The 26,148-nt window shown below is 39.8% G+C and overlaps 1 protein-coding gene across 3 annotated transcripts in view; it reads left to right on the top strand.

Moving 5' to 3' along the window:
• ITCH (itchy E3 ubiquitin protein ligase) overlaps positions 1 to 26,148 on the top strand; it is a 119,735-nt gene that overhangs the window by 57,135 nt on the left and 36,452 nt on the right. For 2 of the 3 annotated variants that reach the window (XM_030533805.1, XM_030533806.1), the window contains 7 exons: positions 3,514 to 3,638; positions 4,979 to 5,116; positions 9,841 to 9,883; positions 13,033 to 13,202; positions 14,918 to 15,152; positions 21,969 to 22,064; positions 24,368 to 24,542. In XM_030533805.1, coding sequence (XP_030389665.1) covers positions 3,514 to 3,638; positions 4,979 to 5,116; positions 9,841 to 9,883; positions 13,033 to 13,202; positions 14,918 to 15,152; positions 21,969 to 22,064; positions 24,368 to 24,542 — 982 coding nt within the window. Of the gene's footprint in view, positions 1 to 3,513; positions 3,639 to 4,978; positions 5,117 to 9,840; positions 9,884 to 13,032; positions 13,203 to 14,917; positions 15,153 to 21,968; positions 22,065 to 24,367; positions 24,543 to 26,148 lie in introns of those variants that run through there. The other variant, XM_030533807.1, reaches the window with a different exon arrangement.

Raw genomic sequence — 26,148 nt, 5'->3', positions numbered from 1 at the left:
ATAGCCAACTGGCTCAGCACGCAAAAATGAGATAATGTAGAATTGGATGTATACCCAGAGGCATTTAATCTCCTGGTGAAAGAATTTGATCTTCTAGCAACAAATTTGTTTACCTCCCACTTAAATCACAAAGTTTCTGTGTCTTCTCTTCTTGGCCTGGCCTCCCCTCCCCTCTCCTGATCGTCTGTAGCATTTCTGTGAGTTGCAGCACTGGAGTTCTGATAGCCCTGTATGGGGCAAGGAGGTTTTGGTTCTCAGACCTCCTCAGCATGACACAAAAACCTCCCATACTCTTTCCATCTGGATGGGATCTGATATTACAAGGGCCAATCATGTATTTGAATCCAGACCGTCTAAGCCTAACTGCATCGCTCTTGAATGAAGAGTCTTAAGTCAAGAAGGTTGTTCATGACAGGTAATATGCACACTTTTATTTTCCAGAAAGAAATCTAACTCAATGAATTCAAGAGCGTGGTTGAGCTCTATCCCTTGCTGCCAGGACAAGGGTCTCACCCCTATATGACGTGTCTCCATCGATTCTCTTCAGGATGGACTTAGATTAGGCCTTGCAGTTCTGAATTTCAAACCTCAAGGTGCTGCTTTGTCTAGCATCCTTAGTGCAGTAGGCAGGTAGTAGATTTCATCTTACCCAGGTGCCAAGACTTATTTTATTTTTTTATTTTTTTTTATTTGAGAACAGCATCTCTTCTACAGCCTCTTGAAGAGGAGCACAGAGTTATTTCATGGGCTTTTAACCTGGTTCTCAGTGCCAATTGAGACCTTCCATTTGAGCCACTCAGGAATGGGTGTCATTACTTTCTAGCCATTAAGGTAGCCTTTTTGATAGCATCCATGTCAGTTCATGGGGTGCCTGAGTTGGGAGTTCTTTTCCTGGAATCTCAATGCTGCGCCTTCCATAAAGATAAAGTAGTACTCAGAACTGACTCTGCCCTTTATTTCCAAAGAGTGATTCCAGGGTCATAAAACACAAGAAATTGTCATTCCTTCCTTCCTTTTGCACAGCTCCATCTCACCCCAAAGAGAAACTGTGATATACTTTAAAAGCAGCAAAGAATCCTGTGGCACCTTATGGACTAACAGACGTATTGGAGCATGAGCTTTCATGGGTGAATACCCACTTCGTCGGATGCATCCGACGAAGTGGGTATTCACCCACGAAATCGTGCTCATGCTCCAAAATGTCTGTTAGTCTATAAGGTGCCATAGATTCTTTGCTGCTTTTACAGATCCAGACTAACACAGCCCCTCTGATACTTGTGGTATACTTTGAGAACTCTATGGGTGTTCCAAGTAACATATCCACTGCACAGCTCAGTAAGGCAAATGCTTTTGTGTATTGCTTTATCATTCAGTGTCAAAAGGGAAAGAAGGCTTCAAAATCTTCCATTTCCAGGTGGCTAAACTATTGTATATCAGAAGCATGCAGAGGAAAAAGCGTAACTCCATCTTCCAAAATCAGAGCTCACTCCCTCATAGCTATGGCAAGCTTATGGTCAAAAAGATCATATGCCTCATACGAGGAAATCTGTAAAGCAACCAGCTGCTCATCTGTTCATACCTTCTCCAAATTCTACAAGCTGGAAATCCAGTCATCTGATGCTGCTTTTGGTTGACGGATGCTCCTTGCTGTAATATCCCAGTGACAGTTAGGAAAGAGTTACCCTCTTTGACATCACATAACTGATATATTTTAAATACATACCTGTAACATGTGTCTATCATTCCTCCCTCCTCAGCTTGAGTGGATGCTATGAAAATCCCAGTGTCATTTCACTACAGATAAGAATAGAAAAATGTATCCATGCCTTATCTGAACATTTCCTTTCTTAAAATAATGAGGTCCACAGATTAAACCCACCCTGACTGAGCAGTAAATTGAGGAAAGACATGGGATTATTAATTGGCACTCAACTTTGTTATTCATTGATCTGTGGGAAGATTGTTCTATTTAATCTTAATACTTAATTTTCCTTTCTGATATAGAATGTTTAGACATTTCCTAGGCTTATAGAAGTGTCTGAGCTGGCAGTTTCACAGAGGTAGAGTCACATCTCCCCTGTCATTGATTGAGAGGTTTGTTCTGCCTCCGGGGCTACATAGAGTGGAGGCCCCAAATGTCATGGCTCTGTGGACCTCATTACTCCAAGAAAGGAAATATTTGGTAAGGCACAGATAAATTTTCCTATTGGCAGCACATTGTGAGAAAAACTTGCATTGCCACTGTTGGTGCTGCATCTTTTCTGTGGTAAACTTTTTTGTCTCCAGGGTTATTAATGTAGCACTTTTCATGAACCACTGGATTTATTCAGTTTTTGTGTATGCTTTAAAAAGTGGATTTCCTTTGTTTTGCTCTAAACAGTCTTTTGGGGAGGGAGAGGGGAACAGGTGAGAGTGAACAGGCAAATTGCTCACTACATTCTATGATTGCTTTCAGATTGCTTTAGACATTGTGGCAGATGCTGTAGTGACCATTTGTATTCTACAGTGGGAATTACTTAGGAACTAGGCTTGAGATCCATACCCCAAGGCCAGCAAGAGCTTAGAATGCTGTAAAAGCAATACACTCACTCCACTTCTGGGAATTTTGGGAGAGTGAATTTAGGGTTAAGTGTATATCACTGTCATATCAAAGAGAAGAAGACCCTGTTCATGAAGGTTCCTACTATTACTCAGAAAGGGATTCTCCTGGTAACTTTATTTCATTTTGTAGTCAAAAGCATGGTAGTGCAAAATACTATATCAGTTTATGGCAACCACTTTTCATAGAGTCCCAGTTCCTTTCACTTTCATCACAGCAATGTGGACTAAATATGTGATAATTTAGACCTTTGCATTTTCACAGAAGTGCACATTGGGACATAATCACTTGAAATCTAGTCAACTTTTCAAAATATTAAAAGTAGTTTTGAGTACTAACCTTCTCTTGCAGGCCCCTTGCCAATGTTAGTGTTTTACAGTGGCTTTGTTCTCTGAAAAAATATTCTCTCCCCTCTTGCTATATGAAAAGTTCACACAGGACCGTGCAAGGTAAACATTAAAACTGAACCTACATAAAGTTTAAAAAAAAAAAAAGTGGAATAAAAAATATTTTTCTCTTAAATTTTGGTTATAGCAATTTTAGGTGTTAATTGTAATAGTTAATAGTCAATTTTCACACAAGTATGATTAAGTTGATTGTTTCTGAGCATAGGGGGCATACCATCTCCACTTTCTGACCCAAGCATGAACAGTTTTAGTAACCATTTTGACTTCTCTTTCTCTTTGGTATCTTGCTTTCCCATCATCCACATAACAAGAAAATTAATGCATTTTAAGCTGTTATAATTTTAAAAAATCTTTGAAGTTTGGTGTGTCAATTAAATAATATCATTTTTATTTTCAATAAGCTTTGTTTTTTAAATGAAGGCTGATGTGTATCACAGTCTGGTTGTGATGCTTTACCCCCCAGTGTTCACTATTGTCCTGCTCTCTGTACGGTTTTTTTCCCAACAGAATTGTCACTCCTGTCAGTAAATTAAACTTTCGAGTCTGGAGCCATCAGACGTTGAAGTCTGATATTCTACTGGGTAGTGCTACTCTGGAGGTTCATGAGACACTGAAATCAAACAATATGAAACGTAAGTATGTAACTAAAAAAGTTTACCTTGTTTATATGAAATTTGCCATACTTCCATTATGTGGTAGTTCAAGGTGCTATGTTTAACCCTTGTCAATAATGTGGTGATTTAAAGAATATATCTAAAGTATAATTGCTCTTTTGTGTCTACTGATGGTATTTAAGAGCTTTCTCTTGCAGTTTATTTCATTCTGGCTGATCATGCAGTGTAGTCTTACTTTATAATACACTGTTTTTATAGTGATATTACAAACATCGTTTTTTACACTTCACTGGTGTGGAGTAAGAAGTGGAATGTGGGACTGAAAAATCAAACTGAAGATTAGATGACTTAAAAAAAAAAAAAACCACAGAAGATAATTATTTTAAAGTTAAACACTGTCTGAGTCGTGTTCCTGGCACCAGACACACACACATGCATATGAAAGGTGTTTTTGCTTGCTTGCTTGCTTAAATTGATGAGATGCTGTATCATTTCACAAGACTCAAATTTCTTATGTAGCTGAATATGTGCACCTTCCACATTGTTTGGAAAGAGAAGCACATTGAGTACTGTGTTACAGAAACCCTCCTCAGAGAATCCACATTACTATTGCACATACCTTTGCATTGGCTCCATTTTGTTCTGGCCTTCCAGAGAATAGTTTGTTTTGGTTCTTTCAACTGTCTGTACTGTAATTGCAGGACTTATTGGTACCCATGAAACAGTGCTAAAGTTGGAAGAAACTTAATCTAGGTACTCTTGCTATATGTAACATCAGATATTCTGTTGTGATATTGCAAAGATATTTTTCTGAAACTGTGTTCCATTGTGACTAGATGTAGTGGCTTAGCCTGTAAAAGTAAATTCCCTTCCTTCTGTAGATGCAAGAGAGAAAAGCTCAATGTTTTTAAATATAATTTTTTTCAATGACTGGATAAATATTCTTGTCTGTATATAAAACTTGTATATGCACTTCATGAGGAATATTATGAATTCTGGTTCTTAAAGGTGTTTTGGAGGTCAGCTCTAGAAGTTGTTTGAGAGGTGTGGTCCAGTAGTCTAAACACAAAACAGCCAGAAACTCCAGAATCCTGACCCCAGTTCTAATACTGGTTCTCTCTGTGTTCAAGCCACTTCACTGTTCTGCTTCAGTCTCCTATCTTTAAGGGAATAATACCTATTTACAGGAGGTTTGGGAGGACGATTTACAAGAAGCATAAATATTATTAACATTATTCCTATTGGGATTCAGAGCTATTCTATTTATTTCCTGTAGATTTATGATAATTTCTTTAATAAAATGTAATAATATGTTAACATAAAGGAGAGCTTCTAATTTTCTTTACGTTCTGTTCTAGTGGAGCAGGTGGTTGTGACATTGCAGCTTGTCGGTGACCGAGAACCAGCAGAGGTGATAGGAGACTTGTCTGTTTGTCTGGATGGGATGCAGGTAGATCCTGAGCTCCTAACTAATGGTGATGCCACAAGTATAAGAAGTGAGTGTTTGTTCAAGTAAATAGGGTATGTAATCTCTGCTTATCTAAAGCTGTTTTCTGGCAGATAGTACAATTTATTTATAATAATTACTTACAGCACTTATATTGCACTCTTGTAAAGACTGAACTCTTCCATTAACCTTTCTGTTTCTTTTGAAGTTTGAATTTGTGATCCATAAAATAAATGGAGTGATAGGACTTCAAAATATTTTATTTCAAGATTCATTCCAATGTTCAGTCTGACTTTCCTTTCTGTGTCATCTGTTTCATTCACAGTTTTCTGAATTCTTTGTTGTTCCATTTTTTAAAGCTGAACAGATTATTACAGGCTCATAGCCAAGTGTACTAGTTATTTTATTATGCAGCTAGTGTCTGCATGTTTATAGAATATCAATAAATGAAATGGTTTTTTCCCTAGGAACTAACCATTTAGGCACTCTGGGTTTCTTATTTCCTCCCAAGGCTTTTTATTTATGTGTAGATTATAAAATCAGCTGTTTGGGTGTCTGGAGTTGCTCTCTTCTTATTCATAGATTCATAGATTCTAGGACTGGAAGGGACCTCGAGAGGTCATCGAGTCCAGTCCCCTGCCCTCATGGCAGGACCAGATATTGTCTAGACCATCCCTAATAGCCATTTATCTAACCTACTCTTAAATATCTCCAGCGATGGAGATTCCACAACTTCCCTAGGCAATCTATTCCAGTGTTTAACTACCCTGACAGTTAGAAACTTTTTCCTAATGTCCAACCTAAATCTCCCTTGCTGCAGTTTAAGCCCATTGCTTCTTGTTCTATCATTGGAGGCTAAGGTGAACAAGTTTCCTCCCTCCTCCTGATGACACCCTTTTAGATACCTGAAAACTGCTATCATGTCCCCTCTCAGTCTTCTCTTTTCCAAACTAAACAAACCCAATTCCTTCAGCCTTCCTTCATAGGTCATGTTCTCAAGACCTTTAATCATTCTCGTTGCTCTTCTCTGGACCCTCTCCAATTTCTCCACATCTTTCTTGAAATGCGGTGCCCAGAACTGGACACAGTACTCCAGCTGAGGCCTGACCAGCGCAGAGTAAAGTGGAAAAATGACTTCTCGTGTCTTGTTTACAACACACCTGTTAATGCATCCCAGAATCACGTTTGCTTTTTTTGCAACAGTATCACACTGTTGACTCATATTAAGCTTGTGGTCTACTATGACCCCTAGATCTCTTTCTGCCATACTTCTTCCTAGACAGTCTCTTCCCATTCTGTATGTGTGAAACTGATTGTTCCTTCCTAAGTGGAGCACTTTGCATTTATCTTTATTGAACTTCATCCTGTTCAATGTTTATTGAACATTCATTCTTGTCATTTAACTGTATTTTATCCATGTCTGTCTTTCCCTATGGTTCTCTTCCCCCCCCCCTTTTTTTTTATGGATCTCAAAGAATGAGCAGCTGACACAGTACTTTGAGTTGGAGCTGCTATCTACTGCATAGAGACTTCAGATGGACTCTGCCCTCAGCATCTGATAACAATCTGCAGTTTAACTGAATTAACTATGACTTTTTAAACTCTGTTCTTTGAACTAACAGCATATTCCTGTATTCAGATGAGCACTTTCAAGTATGCACTTTCTACCAGAACATAATCTAGAGGCTTGAATTGTGAAATCAGTGTAGCAATATTCATAATATGTTGTTTTAAGAGTTGGAGGTTAGCAGAATTTTTTATGCTTTTTCAAAATGTGGGTCTGCCCTAAAATGACACCACCTTACTCTGCAGATCTACTTCCTGTGTGTATTTAGATTCAAATTGTCTCACTTTTGTGATGAAATAAATTCTCTATTTTTATTTTTTTTTACTCCTTTAATCCTACAGAACCTGTAAAGCTACGATTAAATGAGCTGGAATCTCTTCCATCTTATGCGTCATCAGTGGAACTGTAAAGTTCCAAACAGTTACACCAATGTCAGTAGTAAAATGAGCAAAGTCCTGTGGCACCTTATAGACTAAGATGTATTGGAGCATGAACTTTCGTGGGTGAATACCCACTTCGTCGGATGCACAAGTGTTAAATATTATTGCTATATAAGCTGGATAGCCCAGGCTCAGTTTGCAGGGCTAGCAGTCAAAAAAAAAATAAAAATTATTATACTTTTTAAGTGGAGCATGTTTGTTACAGTAAGTAAACATGAAGCCCATGATGCCACTTGAGTCCTTTATCAGAGTTAGGTCTTCACTGTACAAACATTATCTGTACCATAGCGTTGGAGTTGATCTGCCAAAACAGTCTTCTAATGTCAAGTCCGCCTTGATTAACTTGGTGGCGCTAAACTCTTTATATAGGGCTATATAAAACTAAGACTTAGCTGGCTCATTCTACCAAAGTAATGAGACTAATACTGAGTTCTCAATTCTGAAAGAGATTTCTGCTTTCCTAAGAAAAGTTAGAGCCTAGATTTAGAACAGTGAAGACAAGAGGAAACAATGGGTCTCAACACTTCTTGAGATTTCATGCATGCCTTTTCATAACTCAGCAAAAAATACCTTTAAAAATAGATGCTGTTGACATTCATTTTCCTTCTTGTTTTTGGCAGCTATTCCTTCTGGTTATTGCTCCTTACTCGTTTGTGCTCTTCTTCACAGCTGTGCCTTGGTCATGTGTGAATGAATTAATTGAAGCGGATTCATTGATAGAGAATCTTCATTATAGTTTTCATTTAGGTTTCTTTTTTCTTCAAATTAGAGTAAACAAACTTTGTTTTGATATTCTTCATAGAGACAATGCATTAACTATTCAATCTTTTTAGACAAGTCAAGCATAAAATCAAGGATTCTTTTCAATGTTTTAGAAAGTCACCTCATGTTATTGGCAGACTTCAGCTATCCTATTCTTAAAGGCTTGCTGGGAGGAGAAAGAAGGAAACAAATATCTAACGTGCTTTACTTTGTTGATTGATTTTTTTTGAGATTTTTTTAAAGACCTCTAACTTAAAAAAAAATGTTTTATAAATGAAAATGCATATATCTTTGTCTTCTACTTACTGTTGTAACCCAGGTTTACAGACTGTGGTGCTCTGTCCCCCTCTAATAGCTGGACCATGCATATAGATTTTTGCACTAAAGGTTTTGAGCTAACAGACCCCGGTCTTTTATCTCAGGCAGTGGAGGCTCGGGTCCCAGGTTTGACTTCCCACCCGCTCCCCACAGGCATCAAGATGCACTATTATTTTGGATCTTTCCTTGAATAAAAGCTCTTCCCTCTACTTATCCTGCAAGAAAAATAGTCATCCTCCTGCTTATCTCCCAGTCCATAGACCTACAGGTGACTTAAGAAGTTACACATTCAGTGTTATAACTTCACTGCAGGATCAAATAGGAAGAGCCAGGCTGTAAAGGAATAAGCACTTGTTTAAATACAGATATTATTGGAAACTAACAAGATAAAAACAAAAATATGAAGGGCTGTTTTTTGAGGGGAGGGGGAGGGGAATAACCAATACATTCTTATTGTACACTGTAAGGGAATAGATATGTATGTAGTTGTGGGAAGTACTTGCAATATTCTATATATAAAGTCATGGTTTTTCCGTTCTTGCAATTACAATTGCTTGTTTGATTGATCTGATTAAATTAATATATTACCTTACGTATGTGCTTATTTCTACCTAGATTTTTTTTTATATTGTTCCCATCATAGTGATATCTGAGCATGTGGTTCATATTTCTCTGTGGAAACCAGTCATAGACTAATGTGCAATTCATAGAATCTCAGAGTTGGAAGGGACCTCAGGAGCTCATCTAATCTAACCCCCTGCTCAAAGCAGGACCAATCCCCAACTAAATCATTTCAGCCAGGGCTTTGTCAAGCCTGACCTTAAAAACCTGTAAGGATGGAGATTCCACCACCTCGCTAGGTAACCCATTCCAGTGCTTCACCACTCTCCTAGTGAAAAAGTTTTTCCTAATATCCAGCCTAAACATCCCCCAACTCACAGTACCACAAGTGCTGTATTTTGAGGTCAGATTTGTACAAGGCAGTTGAATGAGGAGCTACAAGGAACTCTGGAGTTTAGGCTGATATGCTACAGTTCTGTTTAAGGCCACAAGAAACTGCTGGTCTGCTTGGAGAGTAGCCAGCTGCTAAAGCTACCAACGGTTCCTCTGTTCTCTCTGAATAACCATACAGAGCGATGGAGAAAGAGCCCAGTTTGAGAGTACCAGAGAGCTGGCCTAGCAAAAACAACCCCACACCTGTTATCACCAAGGGAGGAATCCATGAAGCAGAGGAAGGAAAAATTCCAGAATTGCAGCTTTTTTTCTGCTGTCTTATCCTGCCATCTGGAGAGCAGAGAGAGAAGAACATTAAAAATAGCTCTCTACAGGGTGGAGTTTGGCAGTGGAAGGCTGCTTGAGTCTGTCTTGGGGACCGGAAACAAAAGTGATTTCTCATGATTGATGAGCTTGTGCGGTTGGCAATATCACACAATAGCTGAATAATATTCAGAATCTGTGTTGTTACACCTTTGAGGGGAAAGAATGCATTACTGCTCTTTTCTTGGGCTCCTCAGTAATAATAGCTTAAAATGTGACTGGTACGCAGATTTGTGTGAAAGAAGCTTTCACAAATAGGGAGGTGCTCTTCAATCAACCTCAACGTTAGAAATGAATCTGAGCGTTGAAGTCTATTTTCTACCTTGAAGTCGACACTAAATAAGTTTCTTTCTTTTTCTGGTATTTAAGGTCCCACACAGAACGATGGTTCCAGAGCAAGAAATGACACAAGGTAGGAGTTCATTTCTTGCCTGAGTTGTTCATGTACTGCTGTTAGATTATTATAGCAGTGCAGCATCACCATTATACTTAAGCTTGCATTATGACTTTTGTTTAAAGATCAACCTCTCTAAGTACTCTAAAATCAGTATGCTCAGTCAGATTCCTTTGAAGTTAAGTGGACTGCAGGAGAGTGCAGGGTAAGGTTAGTAGTCCAGATTTGAGGTCATTTGAGGTAGGGGTTGCAGAGACAAATCCCCCCCACCCCCAATAGCCATTACTCTAAAATTTTCCATTCTATGTGGGATTTTTCTGCACAGAGCTAGAGATCAAACCATTGATGTGATATGGGTCAAAATGGTTTCAGTGTGTTGAGTTACACCCAGGGTAGTACGTGTCATCCATAAAAGCTTTGGGAGACCCAAAATGAGACTGGTATTTAAGAAAAAGTGTATTTTTTCTGTATATTGTTTTCACCAATACAGAAAAATGGCTAGAGAGTTTCCATTTCTGCCATTATCCATGCTTTAAAGCTCTACTCTTGTAAATGCTCTAGAATCCTAACAGTTACTATTTGGTTTGTCTAACCGAGGTGCGGTAGCGTTAGTCTTTTCAGCTTGGAAAAGAGATGATTAATGGGGGATATGATAAAAGTCTATAAAATCATGCCTGATATTGAGAAAGTAAATAAGGAAGTGTTATTTTTTACTCCTCATAACACAAGAACTAGGGATCACCAAATGAAATTAATAGTCAGCCGGTTTAAAACAAAAGGAAATATTTTTTCACACAACACACAGTCAATCTGTGGAACTCCTTGCCAGAGGATGTTGTGAAGGCCAGGACTATAACAGGATTCAAAAAGAACTAGATAAGTTCATGGAGGATAGGTCCATCAATGGCTATTAGCCAGGATGGGCAGGGATGGTGTCCCTAGCTTCGGTTTTCCAGAAGCTGGGAATGGGCGACAAGATGGATCACTTGATGATTACCTATTCTGTTCGTTCCCTCTGGGGCACCTGGCATGGGACACTGTCGGATGACAGGATACTGGGCTAGATGGACCGTTGGTCTGACCTAGTATGGCCGTTCTTATTAGTTATTCAAATTTGGATTCATTTGACCAAGAAGTTCCTGAGTCACAGCGCCCTTCCACCCCCGTGCCCCCCCCAAAAAACAAAAAAAAAAACCCAAACACCAAACCAGGTTTCCTTCTGCTGCCTTGTACTGTTAAACTGATAAGTACTTAATGACTGACTGAATTCCAGACCTTGCTGAGATTAATGGTTGTGAGATCACAAGGCTGTGCCTGTGTAACCGATTTGGTCAGTTCTTGCTCCTCCCAGGTCTTGGGCCATGTCTGTACACAGACCTGCTCTGGTTTAACTAAACCAGTTTATTTAAATCAGTGCAAACCTGTGCTGATATTCTTAATTTGGTTTTAAAATGTTTATTTTGGTTTCGTTTAATCCTGCTCCTTTTTGATTTAGCTTAAATTGAAATAAGTGTGTCCATTGTTCCAATACAATACAGTTCTTGTAGGATGCTTTGATCTTATTGAAATGATCTCTTTCAACATCTGGGGCCAGTTCTGTATCGGCTCTGAAAACAAAGAACTGGAACTTTGAACTTGACTGTGTTCAGTAGGCAAGCTACTGCATTTTGAACCAGTCAGATGCGTAAAGGATACTTTTTCATTCTTAGGTACCAAGGGTACTTTTCATCCTATCACATGTTGAAAGCCATCTCTGCTGCTGAGGCAATATGTTCTGTATACCCCCAAACAGAAGGACCTCTGTCCTCCAAGAGCTATTTTTTCAAATACTGTATGTATATGAACATCTAAATTACTTATACAATCTCCGTATCCGCTACAATTATATGATGCTCAGTGAGAGTTTATCTTGGGAAAGTTATGTGTTGCTTATATAATGAACCGATTCTAGAATGTGTGGGTAGCGTAGGTGTTCCTATATATCAAATAACATTTTTATATACATCATCTCCCCACCCCCTGGCTGATTTTGATAATATATGCAAGAGGATAAAATATAATGCTCTTGACCTTAATGTTCAAAACCCGAGTAAGATGTTCTGGGAGTGAGCAAAAACTAGGCTTTAACTCTAGTAAATTTCAAATCACTGTTGATTACCACATGATCTTATTTTCACTTATTTTTAAATTCTTAGGGGGCAATAAGACATAATAACTTAAATTATCATGAGCACTGTCCCTGAGGCAGAGCAAAAGTAGTGCTGTATATTTCGGTCAAACATATATGTAATTGGGCTTGATTCCACATATCTTGTGAAATACAACTTCTATTCCTAGCCTCTTTCTTATTTTGAATAAAAAAATTCCAAGTGTACAAATAGTATGTTTATTACAGAGTTACTTGGTTATGATTCCCTAGATGAGATTTACAGTGGACCACTAGTTGCAAACTTATTCTGACCCATCCACAGTGATCAATGAACAATGTACCTGTACAGAATTTTATTTTCAGAAATGTAGGGTCTGATTAGTTTACATGGCAGCAATTCTAATATCTGATACAAAAAAGTAACATGCAAATACTGAAAATAACTCTAAATTGTGCTTTCCATGTATTCATTTCCCTTTACGTAAACTCGTATTTAATTCGTAAGTATTTCCTTTACTGTTGGATTACTTTATTTATTAAGGTTATGCTGAAAACTCTCATCAGTATCATAGTACAAATCTGTGGTTTTTATGAGATGCGTTCGTGCTGATATGAAAATCATTTGATTAAAAAATAAGTTTTGAAAGCAAACTGAGAATTTTATACAGATTTCCAATCCCCATCTCTTCTGCTCTTTCCAGTATTCCTGTTCCATCCTTCCAAACATGGCCTCTTGCTTTTCTTCACCTGTTTAAACTCATCTCTGAATGCTTCCTGTTAGATATATTGCAACCAACTTAAAATCTGTATAGTTGTATGTCTGTTCTGTGAAGAGGTTTATTACTATAACAAATATGTAAAGATATTGTACAAAAACTACAGTATCTGTTTTGTATAATGTTTATAACCTATAAGATTTTCAGAATTTTCTCTATTTAAAGCCGTAATAGTTAACTTTTCAGTTGTAATATCTTCTATAAATTCCTAAGGGTTCTTGTTTCTATTTTTTCACATAAAGGGCTAATGCAAATGGCCTTGAAAACTATGAGGATGCAGGATCCAGTGAAAGCAGGACTGTTAATGGCAGTGATTCTCCATTACTCACAAATGGAGTCTTCAAACCTGCTAGGCCTCCCAGGCCCTCCCGACCACCTCCACCCACTCCTCGTAGACCCTCTTCTGCAGCTGGTATGTATTCCAGTGCCATACAGCCATTTAAAAATTATAAGTTACATTCCATTTGAACAGTCATGGCCATTTCTAATATCTTTTCCTCAGATGTACTGATCCCATTTTTTTTAGCAAATTCTTTAGAAATGCTCTGCTACAGAGAAATTATCTTGCTTCCTGTCTTGGTACATTCTTTCTTAATTGCTGTTTTTATCTTGAGAAATCTCTCATTTCATGTCTGTGAAAGAACAGTGGCTATATGGCAGTCACTAACAGAAGTGCAGAAAGCCCCCAAAGGTCTTGATCATGCAAATACTACCAAGGATAGTGCTTACTACCGTGACATGTCCAATTGGCTTTGATATGACTACACTAAGTAGTAAGCGTTGGAAAGATTGGTGTCTAAAACAGCCTTCCTGAGTAGGTAGCAGCATTGGCTCTGGTAGATTACAGTGGGTGTTTGTTACAAATCCAGCCATCTACAGTGTCAAAAACTGTCATGTAATAGCAAAAGGCTGACAAATTCTTAATATTTTTTTTTGCCTTAATATAAGAGTAGATGTTTTTGTTACTTTTTATCATCTGCCAGTTGCTAACAAAAGGCCATGACATTCAGACTTTTCTGATTAAGTTTAAGTGGCCTCCTAGAGTTTCTTAGGAGACATTATCTTGAGCTGTGGACAAGTATGGGTAGTATCTATGAAATGTATATGATGTATTACACAATCTGTATTCAGATATAGAGTGCTTAGAAAACCATATTTATAGGAAAAAAATACGACTTTTTCTTAAAGGACATTTGTGGGAGTCAGTTTCCTCATCAGAGCAAAGGCCAGGCCATCACAGCAGCCCACTGAGAAGTGGGAATAGTATTTGATTGAATAGTCAGGTGCAGCATGGAATAGTCTCAGGAAAGCATCTATAGCAAATGCTGGCCCCCACAGAGCTCAGGAAGTAGACTAAATCAGGACTTGGGTTCTTCTTTTTCATCACTAAACTACACTGCATCCCTCATTTATAATATTTTAATATAGCTACATGGGCAATGCAGCTCTCTTATCTCTTACAATGCTGAGATGATTGTTAAAATATTATTGCAGTGTTTGTTTAAAAAAAAATACAGCAATGTCCATCTCAACTTTTCAAACCTACTTATCTTGGCCAAATCAAACACAATTTTTGTTTTCTGTTTTTTCCTAAATAATGATATGCTGCTGCTGATCAAATTGAATTTTAAATGCTTCCCTTTAAAGTTTTCCACCCATTGTGTTTTTTTTCTTTCTCTTGAGTGACATTTCTTTTCAGATAGATGTCGTCTAATTTGCTTTTTTGGAAATTGGCATAGTTCATTATTAAAATAAAAACTAAAAAAATGTTTAACTGAGCAACATAAAAAAGGATTCATTTACATATCTCCAATATTTATTGAAAGTAGGCAACTTGCTATTTTAAAGATAATGAATGTTCCATCATAGCTTTTACATTTCTATCTGCTAGTTCATGGCAGTACGAGGAATGTAGCATTTCTGCAAGGTAGGAAAGAACTGCCTATGAGTTCCAGTAAAGTAAAATGTGTGGTTTTACACCTACCCTTTTTTTGACAGACCTATTTTACTAGCCTTTGTTTTTTGTGGATTAACAATTTCTAGAATAGATTTCTTGGGTTTTAAACAATAATAAGAGAAAACCAACTAAGAACCTTTCTTCCATTTTTGTTTTCTCTGATTTCATAGGTTGTGTCAATGGTCCTTCATCTATGTCCATAGAAAATGATGAGTCCAGTGCAGGATCCTCACCAAGTACAACTCCAAATGCACCTTCAGAACAGAGCCCTGAGGGGGCAACAGCTGGAACAACAGTTCCTGCAGCTTCTGCTTTGACCACGCCTCCTGTATCCAGACAAGTCCAGCCAGTAAATCCTCCATCTCAGCCACACAGTACTGTCAGTCAAGGTCCTCTTCCACCTGGGTAGGAGTTCAGTTCTATTGTACCATTTAGTTCTGTTTTATCTCACGTACTGCAGACACCCATAGCTTCTGTGTTTTGCCCGGTAAGACTATCTGTGTAGTTTGATTAGTTTTTAGGCATAGGTTATGCAAGTAAGAAATTAAATTTGTTGATATTTCTGTTCTTTGGTAACATGCCCTCAAATTATTGAGCTTTTATTCATCTGGCAACCTTTGTCTTCAAATCAGGATGTGATCACGTAGTACGATATAGGTCGTACTGAGCTAACATTGTTATTTTGAGGAAAGCAGTCATTGCTTGGGCTAATCAGGATCTAGAAGCCATCCTAAAATCCTTAATTCCAAATAGCCCAAGTCCTGTGAACACTGTAACCATGATCCTATGTAGGCTTCAGTTGTAGAATTTGCCAGAGAATCAACCCCTTGCCAGAGAATTGTACTTCTGAATGTAAGCGTTTTTTGTTTTTTTTTTAGAACTGCATGTCTAAACTTCATGATTGTGGAGAAAACCTTTCCAATGTGACCAGTGTAATTTATGAAGTGTTGCCGGCATTAATCTGTAGGCAGCCTGAAACAGTAGCTCTGAGGAGTGTGAACAGCCCCATTCATCATACTTGCATTTAAACTCTGAAATCAAACGACAGAATTGGAAATGTCAAACTCGAGTATTTCACTGCTGATAATTTCAGCAGAAACATCAAGCTATTGTACTTATTCCCCAATACCAAGTTGACTCATTCTTCAGATGTTAAAAGTCCCAAATACTGTATACCCAGTTACAACTGACAACTTCTGTGATGCAGATATACACTGTCTGAAAAAATCTGTGGCAAATTAAACATTTAGGGACTTAATAACATTGAATTTAATGACAACATCTATAACATAGACTCATAGACTCTAGGACTGGAAGGGACCTCGAGAGGTCATTGAGTCCAGTCCCCTGCCCTCATGGCAGGACCAAATACTGTCTAGACCATCCCTGATAGACATTTATCTAACCTACTCTTAAATATCTCCAGCGATGGAGATTCCACAACTTCCCTAGGCAATCTATTCCAGTGTTTAACTACCCTGACAGTTAGGAACTTTTTCCTAATGTCCAACCTAAATCTCCCTTGCTGCAGTTTAAGCCCATTGCTTCTTGTTCTATCATTGGAGGCTAAGGTGAAAAAGTTTTCTCCCTCCTCCTGATGACACCCTTTTAGATACCTGAAAACTGCTATCATGTCCCCTCTCAGTCTTCTCTTTTCCAAACTAAACAAACCCAATTCCTTCAGCCTTCCTTCATAGGTCATGTTCTCAAGACCTTTAATCATTCTTGTTGCTCTTCTCTGGACCCTCTCCAATTTCTCCACATCTTTCTTGAAATGCGGTGCCCAGAACTGGACACAATACTCCAGTTGAGGCCTAACCAGCTCAGAGTAAAGGGGAAGAATGACTTCTCGTGTCTTGTTTACAACACACCTGTTAATGCATCCCAGAATCATGTTTGCTTTTTTTGCAGCAGTATCACACTGTTGACTCATATTTAGCTTGTGGTCCACTATGACCCCTAGATCTCTTTCTGCCATACTCCTTCCTAGACAGTCTCCTCCCATTCTGTATGTGTGAAACTGATTGTTCCTTCCTAAGTGGAGCACTTTGCATTTATCTTTATTGAACTTCATCCTGTTTACCTCAGACCATTTCTCCAATTTGTCCAGATCATTTTGAATTTTGACCCTGTCCTCCAGAGCAGTTGCAATCCCTCCCAGTTTGGTATCGTCCGCAAACTTATGGGGATCAGCTGTATTATTGTATTATTAATTTTTAAATTTAATTAAATAAAAACTTCCATTTTTTAATTTACCTGTTGTTGCCATAAAATTTACATCCAGTTGGCCACACATACACAAGAGCCTATTTACTGTCTTTTATTGCACCAACATCACAGGTGTGTTGATGCTTAAATACTGCTCAGAGTAGCTCCAATTTAAGGACTTGACTCCTAAGGTGCTTTCTTTTCAGGATTTATTGCCTGCAGTGCTTTTCCCATTCATCAAGTAGCTCCCAAGATGCTGGCTAAGAAGTGCAATTTTGCTAGATTCCCAATCTCTGAAATTTCTAGCATTTCATAGGTGAGGATTTTATTGAATTTCACTCTGTTGCCAGTACACTAAAACATTTAGTAGTGGCCTGGTACAAGAGTCCTCATACCCCATAGAATGGCTGGGGAAGAAGGGAACAAACAAATAGGAGAGGATTTGAAAAAATGTTTTAATCTCTGGGCACTTTAGTCTTTTCAAGAGTTAAATCCTTTTTGGTTCTCCAAATTGAGGAAAAGTTACCAAGAAAACTTGGGACCCTGCCTCTTTGTTCCTGTCCCTGCCCCATCATTGACCGCTTTTTCAGTTACTCTTCCTCTCACTTCCCTAGTCATCATTAGACCTCTGCCAAACAGCAGACAATGTCACATGCGCTCACTCACATTTAATCACATATCTGGCAGCTTCCTCTTCGTCATAGAGATGCTTCCTAGCTCCATGCCACAAAGTGTTCATCTTTGGTTCGTTCTGCTGTGAGGTATCCACTCATTGCCATGCTTTAGCATGAACAGAATGGGAGAGCCATCTGGGAGAGGTGAGCAGGTTTCAAGCCAAAAGAAGATGGTGTGCAGGATTGGACTGTCTTCACAAAGGGTTTCTGAAGCTTCCTTCCTTAGCCACAGAGGCACCCTCTTTCCAGACTTCGCCACAACCCGAGGAAACTAGCCAGTCCTGAAGGCATAAGGCAGCTCAAGACTAGATGGTATCCATAGGGTCAAAGAAACATCTTTAGTGTCTTACAGAATGATAAAGCAGTATTTGTGCTATATGTCTTCAATGTAATTTTACAACTTGCTATTTAAGTTTGCTGCACTGCAGCAAATAACTAGGTGTCTACATTATGCTTATCTTACAGCCTCAGCATCTGAGCTAGAATAGTTTTCCCTACAGCCCTGAACCATTCTGTTAGTTTACTGTGGATAAACTGAGCTGTATGCAGTTTGTCATTCTTTTCTATTTCCTGCCATTTTGTCACCCTCCTATTCTTTCAGGTATTTATATTATCTTGCTGTGCATATGGAAAATTAGTGATAAAGTACACAATTTTAAAATACTTCAGCTCCTAATTACAGTGTCTGCAAAGTTTTATTCAGGTTTATGTGCCAGCTTGTTCTTTTCATATTATGGACCCAGTGCCACTGACATCACGTGGATAAAAATTGGATTCAGATTAATTGTTTCTAATTGGCTGCTGTCATCTTTGGAGCACGTGCTTCAGAGATGGGGTGTTAGCTCCCTTAGTACTTAGTGGGTAGAATTCCATCCGTAGCCTATTTGGAATTTGATTGCTATTCATTCTGCTTTTAAAGTGTTTGAAAATATTTCCTTTTAAATTCCCCTTTTAAGTATTATGTTGTACCACTGCCTCCTGTACACAGTTTTAATAGATCCGGTGAACGAGGTACTAGTTATAAAAGTGCTTTGCAAATAATAAATACTTTATACAAAGTAACTATAGCATTTCTGTTAGCTTTAAACTGCAAATGCATGATTTGAATAGTTTTCTACCTGAAACCAGACACAAACTGTTGTTGTTCTTCGAGTAGTGTCCATATGGATGCTCCACTTCAGGTGTGCATGCGCCCCAGGAGCCTTTGATCAGAGATTTTTGGTGGTAGTATCCGTTCATCCTGCACATTTGCCCTACATATCCTTATGCCTGGTACCAAAGACCTAGGGCTGTATGGGCAAACCACCCCTCAGTTCCTTCTCAACCAGCTCAGCCTATGACAGAAAGTCTAGCATCTGCCACTTGAAGTTTAGCTTTAGAATCTACTAGTTTTTAGTGTAATTTAACGTAGTTATTTACTTCTAGTTTAATTTATGCCTACACTTTACTTTTTGTGTGAAGCTTGTTTTATGCTTATTTTACTCCTCAGGGTTCATCTCCGGGATATGTCAGGATCTCCAGGATTTAATTGCTGCCTCACCTGCTGGGAGTCTGTTGGACATTCCTGGTGTATTCGCTGTTTGAGGGAAACGCACTTCCCTGAAAAGTGTAGTATTTGCTCAGCCTTTAAAAGCAGAGCTAATAAAAACTGGGAGATTAGAGTCAGATTCCTAGTGATGGCCTCAAATCCAGGCCAAGAGAACTCCCGGTCTGTTCATAGGCCTCCAAGTGAGCATAGTGCTTTGTCAATCTCTGCATTGCATTCACCCAGGCCTTTGCAGGACAGACCAGTAGAGGTGACTGGAAAGACTCGTAAAAGGAAGAGTACTAGTTCTCCTCTTAAAGAGCCTATTTCAAAAAAAGCTGTTGGAGATCTCGGGTCCCAGGCTCCTTTGATGTACTGTATCTAGGGCTGTGAAGTCTTCCAGAGATCACAGTACCAAGCATGCCTTAGTACTAAAGGCATCCTCTGCACTGCCCAAGAATTACCATACTACAAGAGAATCTAAACCCTGTACCTCTAGAAAGGCAGTACCTACAGACCCCATGCTACCAAGTCACCCAGGCTCCCTTGGTAACGATGAAGAAACAAGCATCTCACACTATTTTGGCACCCCCCCAAAGCAGTCATCTTTGATACCAGCAACATCCACCAGATGGGACCTGCCAAAGCAGTTTCAGCCAGGGCTTTGGAGTGGAGCCCGGAGCTGGAGTGTGGAGCAGTGGAGCTGCAGATTTTTTCCCAGAGCTGGAGCAGAGCTGTAACGGTTACTATTGGTGCTAGAGCAGAGCAATTCAAAAATGTGATTGCTCCAAATCCCTGGTTTCAGCCCCTGATACTGACACTAGAACCGTGCTCCTTTTTGGCACAAATGTACATCAGTCATCATGGGAGAATGAGGTCCCTCATTCTCTGTACCAAAGCAAATAAGTTATGGAACTCTGATGTATAGCCAACCATATCCTCATTTCAGCCTCTTATCTTCCATGCATACAAAACATCATGGCAGACTATCCCAGTGGATGTTTTTCCTGTGGTTATGAATGGGAACTGGTCTTGGGGCTTCTCAATCACATTTTTCTGGCTTGGGCAGTTCAAGACCTGTATGCTACCATTGCCAATGGGAAATATAAAAAGCTCTGCTTGAGAGGAAGCTTTGGCCTTCACTCCCTCGGGGATGCCTTCCTTGTTCCTTGGAGGAGAGGTCTCCAATGCCACCGTTCATTGAACAATATCAAATGAGACTGAGCCAAAATCATATTGATTGTCCTAACATGGGTAAGACCAATCTAGTACCTTTATCTAATTTGTCTCAGTTCTTGTCCGGCATGGAGTCTTCTGGCCATTCCCTGTCTGCTATCTCAGGAGTTTGGTCAGGCTCTTCATTCCAACCTGGAGATTCCTCGTCTGAGTTTGGTGGTTCTTGGATATAAAGATTTTCTGTTCTGCAGAGGTATGAAAGGTACTATTAAATAACAGAAAAACATCCACACAAAAGTTATCTTCAGAAATGGAGGAGATTTCATCACAGCTTTCCATTGTTCACTCTCCTCTCTCTGCTGTCCTTTCCTTACCTGTTGGAATTAAAAAAACCTCAGGACTCTTTCAGTTCTGTCAAGGTTCATTTAGTGGCTATAATAACCTTTTATTCCTCAACTGAGGGATTCTCAGTGTTTGCTCATCCCACAAAAGTAAGATTCCTTAAAGAATTGATGCACCTTTTCCCTCCAATTAGGGACCCTACTCTGGTATAGGATCTAAACTTGCTCCTTAATTGTCTCATGAAAACCCTCTTTGAGTCCTCCTTCCCCTGTCATTGAAAGTGCCATTCTTGTTGGCCATTGTTTCTGCCTGAAGAGTTGGGGAAATGGGTGCTTTAATGGCGAACCATCCGTTTACAGTTTTTTCAAGGACAAAATTTCATTGTGGCCATATTCTAAATTTCTACGTAAGATGTCTTCTGTATATCACATCAACCAAGTCAATCCATCTTCCAGTTTTTGTCCCACAGAGAAATCGGACTGATCAGGATGCTACTTTCCATACCTTGGATCTCAGAAGGGTGTTAGCTTTCTATCTGGACAGAATCAAACCATTTAGAAAGTCTCCCAAACTGTTTGTTTCAATTGCTGACTGAGCCAAAGGATCCACAGTCTCCACCCAAAGATTCTCAGGGTGGATCTCTGGATGTATTATCTCCTGCTGTAAATTGGTCGGTGTACCACGCTCCTTAGAGAATGGGCTAGCACTCTAAATCGACCTCTGTGGCATTAGTCATACTCACTGGAAATCTGCAGTGCTTCAACCTGGACCTTGATACATACTCTTTCCAAAAATTATGTGATGGGTTATTCCTCTAGAACTAATGCTGCAGTTGGTAATGTAGTCTTATCTTCAGTATTAGATTCGCCTCCAAAGCTCCTTCATCCTGATGGGGATACTGCTTGGAAGTCATCTGATATGGAGCACCCAGTGGGACACTACTTAAAGAAGGAGGAGAGGTTACTCATCTTGTGCAATAACTGGAGTTCAAGATGTGTGTTCCTATGGGTGCTCCGCTACCCACTCTCCTTACTCTCTTTTTTAGTGTCTCTTTCATGGGACTTTGCAGTGGTGAAGGAGCTGAGATGGTTCACCTATGCAGCCCTGTATGTTCTTGGTAAAGAGCATGAGAATGTGTAGGGCGCATGAACAGATTGAACGTGTACTGCTACCGAAAATCTCTGATCAAAAGTACATGGGATGCACACACCTGAAGTGGAGCACCTATAGGGGGATGCATCTCGAAGAACTCCACTTACTGCACAAGCTGAGTAACCTTTCCTTTTTTAATTCTAGATGGGAGCAAAGAGTGGACCAGCATGGACGGGTATACTACGTAGATCACGTTGAAAAAAGAACAACATGGGATCGGCCGGAACCTCTTCCCCCAGGGTGAGTCTGCAGAAGACATCTAGCCTCCGGTGATATGTCTAGGCTATACTTTAGCTGAAGTTAATTGATTATTTATTAACTTGAGCTAGCTAGCACTTTTTTTTTAATAAAAAATAGTCTGGATATTACACACTTATTCCAGGACACACACATTTGTGGTTTGCCCTAGGCTGAGCCCTAGAGTAAATACCAAACATTAGTGGAATGTCCAGACTAGCAAGTATAAACATGTTGGCTAGCTCCCGTTAAAAAAAATTCTAGTGTAGCTAAACCCCAGGAGACTTTGTGACCCTATTAAGAACTTGCACATGCTGCTTTGGACCATCTCTATCCCTATATGAGTGGCACATGCTGGTGCCTTGGAGATGAGGCGTAGCCATTTTTTCTCTCTTTCTCCAAAGATTTAAAAAAACAAACTATATGCATTGTATCTGTTGTTTAGGGTTGAGGGAGAGAGAGAAGGTATAGGAAAAAGAGGAGTGGGGAAGTTTGTACTAACAGTCAGACACCAAGCAGCTGTGCCTGCTTATAAAGAAAAAGGGTGCTCAAGATCAGTCATGGTAAAAGAAAATAGATTGTTAGTCTTTTCCACCCTGGGGAAAGGAACCAGAACTGAAAAACCACAGCAAAGGTTACCACAAATAACCAGGGCCAGCTCCAGGCACCAGCTAAAGAAGCAGGTGCTTTGGGGCAGCCAATACCAAGGGGCGGCTCCTCCCGGCCTTCAGCGGCGGGTCCCTCTCGAAGCGAAGGATGCGCTGCTGAATTGCTGCCAAAGAGTGGAGCAGTGCGATTGCATTGCCGCGGCTCTTTTTTTTTTTTTTTTTTTTTTTTTTTTTGGTCCACTTGGGGCAGCAGAAAACCTGGAACTGGCCCTGAAAATAACAGCATATGAGTCTTAGCCCCCAAAAATACTAGGTTCACTAGCCAGCTCTGAATAAACGCTTCCCTGATTAGCTCTTTCTCCTGAGATCTCTGGTTTCTATCCTGTTACCATAGCTCAGGTTCCCATCTGCTAATCTTGCTACACACCTGCACCTTAAGCAGAGCTTTGCCATCATACCCTTCCAGTCATTACTAGCCCAGCAGCCCAAAGCATTAACTTTTACACAGGAGCACACATTTTGTATATTTGTCCTTTTCCTGGTTTTCTGGGGACACTGCATCTTTGAACCAAAAACAGTTTTTTTCCTTCACGCTTTATTCATATCACATTCACACTCTCACTTCTGTTACACACAAAACAAGAAAATGTAGAACTGCAGAGAGAACTGATCTCAAAGGGGAAAATACCCCTGCCCATCCATAACAGAGAGACCAACCTGTTGCACTAGACTTTACGGCTTATACACTGATAAAGTGGAGAGAGTTTATCAGGTATTGATCAATACAGATATTGCAACAGACCTTGCTCAATACCTGACCACTGCTCATTTGAGTTTTTTGGTGAATGTCATTTATTTCAACTTGATATGAAGTGGAAACCAAGTAAAATGTGGGCACTCTTGGTTTTCTGAGGTTAGACTAGAAGTGAGCCAGAAAGAGCATGAGTGTCTTGAGTTTTGCAGTCAGAGCTGACAATGTTACTTTAATTTTTTTTTAAAGAAGCCAGTAGACTGCAATTAATTCACGCGTCCATCCCATCCCTCAGATATAACTAATGTATAACAACAGTAGTGACTTACGCAGAGCCAGCCAGATGTGTAAAGCAGCTCTTGAGCACCATTTAAAAGCACTGCAAGTGGGGTGACTGAGTAGGTGGTGAGATTATGGAACAAAGTGAGGCTATGTTTACACTACTGCAGTAAGTCAACCTATGCTACGCAACTCGAGCTATATGAATAATGTAGCTGGAGTTGACATATCGTAGGTCGAGTTACCATAGGGGGTTGATGGGAGAAACTCTCCCATTGACTTACCTTACTATTCTCATTGGGAGTAGAGTAAAGGGGTCAACTGGAGAGCGATCTGCTGTCAATTTGGCGGGTCTTCACTAGACCCTCTAAATTGATGGCCGGTTAATCGATCTCAGAGTGTCGATACCGCCTGTAGTATAGACCTGCCCTGAGAATAGTTCTCTCATTTTAGATGGCACTTTTCTCTAGCTCTTTAGATTGTTTCGGCAGGAGCTGTAATGGGGAGATGGGTGCAGACCACATTGCACTTTTCATTTAACAAAGCACCACGTCCAATTCCACATATATCTCCTGCTTGCCTTGCTTCTTGTCTGACTCTAAAATGGTTCTAAACCTTTGAGTGCTATGTGCTGCTTGCAGTTGAGACGCCTTGTTTGCATTGTTTAGCTGGGAACGACGAGTTGACAACATGGGAAGGATTTATTATGTCGACCACTTCACTAGAACGACAACATGGCAGCGACCAACATTGGAATCTGTCCGGAATTATGAGCAATGGCAACTTCAACGCAGTCAGCTTCAAGGAGCTATGCAACAGTTTAATCAGAGGTTCATATACGGGGTGAGAAATCTATTTTGATATAGAGAAAAAATGTATTATGGAGGTGCACCCTCACTCCCAAATTCCACCCATCCACCTCCACTACAAACAAATCAAACTTCCTTCCCCTTCTCCTGCATCCCTTCTGCACAGCTTTGTGAAGGGGAACACACTTGGGCTTAGCAAGGGGCTGCCAAAAGATTGTACCCTGTAAGGATGCCAGAGTTAAAGTTGTGCATTCTTTGAAGTGTATGGTGGCTGTGTGTTTGTGATGAGGTGTGTGTCTCTGGATGTGAGAATAGAGGGTGGTATGTACAAGTGGTAGCCTTAATTTATTTCCTTGAGTTTGTTATGTATGGCACAACTATAACTGACAAATGGTAGTGTTTGCTGTATTGTATATAGCTTGTGAAATATTTCTCATGTAGCAAAGTCCACTGATTTACTGAGAAAGGTCAAAATGGTTAGAAAATGATTCAATATCTGCTATGATTTAGATGTTGTGGCCAGCTAGCAGATGTAGTGGCTGTTCATGCTGGTAATGTTTGGAAACTTGTTCAGGTTAATTCTATTTGTATTCAGTCTTAAATGAATTCTAAATCTTAATCACTTCACTATGTAGTGTCTTCTCTTGATTGGCCAAAGATTAGTATGGGAAGTTCACCCAGAGGAAGCAATTGAGGGATTTTATGCTTCTAAAATGCAATTATAGCATGTGAATGGGAGGAAAACAAGGGGAGTTAAGCAATCCAAAATCCACCAAATACTAGTGAATGGTAGACTTTGACTGGACATCTCCAAATACAGCTAGCAGTTAGTTTAGCAAGACAGGTGATGCAGGTTTTTAGTTGCTATTTACACACCCACATTAAGCTCCAAGAACAGAGCAGTTTGTTCTCTGATTGTGTTAGGCTTTCATGTATTGGATTCTGAGGCTATGTCTACGCTAGCACTTTTGTCTGTATAACTTATGTCGCTTGGGGGTATGAAAAAAACACACCCCTGAGCAACATAACTTACACTGACAAAAGTGCCGATGTGGACAGCGCTGTGTTGGTGAGAGAGCTTCTCCCACCAACATAACTACTGCCACTCGTGGAGGTGGTTTTATTATGTCGATGGGAGAGTTCACTCTTGCTGACATAGAGCAGCTACATGAGCGATCTTACAGCAGCACTGGTACAGCTGTGCTACTGTAAGCTCACTGGTGTAGACATGGCCTGAGACTTGTTTCCTTTCTGTGTAAGATGGGGCACTTTCCAAAGAAGAAAGTTTAATATTTAATCCCTTGGCATTGCAGTTAGTTAACTATGCGAATTGCTGCAAAATATGTTAATAGCACTACTCTGAGCCCCTAGTTCGAGTGCTTCTTCACATCGATTCACATTAGGGTGTGCGCGTGCCACGTACACAGATGTCGGAAACTTTTCCCCTTAGCGGCTCCCGTCGGGTTGGCAGGGGAGCCCCCTAGAGTGGCTCTTCCATGCCAGTGCAGATGTACCGCTGCCGACTTGACCCCCCTTCAGTTCCTTCTTACCATCCATGACAGTGTTGTAACAAATCTCTCTCGCTTGCGAGTGATCCCTTAGCACAGATATAGCAGTTATCAGTAGTTAGCACTTTTTTA

The sequence above is a fragment of the Gopherus evgoodei genome, chromosome 14 (assembly GCF_007399415.2).
Source record: "Gopherus evgoodei ecotype Sinaloan lineage chromosome 14, rGopEvg1_v1.p, whole genome shotgun sequence".
Lineage (NCBI taxonomy): Eukaryota > Metazoa > Chordata > Testudines > Testudinidae > Gopherus > Gopherus evgoodei.
Note: the sequence above shows the minus strand (reverse complement) of the source record. Positions and strands in the feature narration are given on the sequence as shown.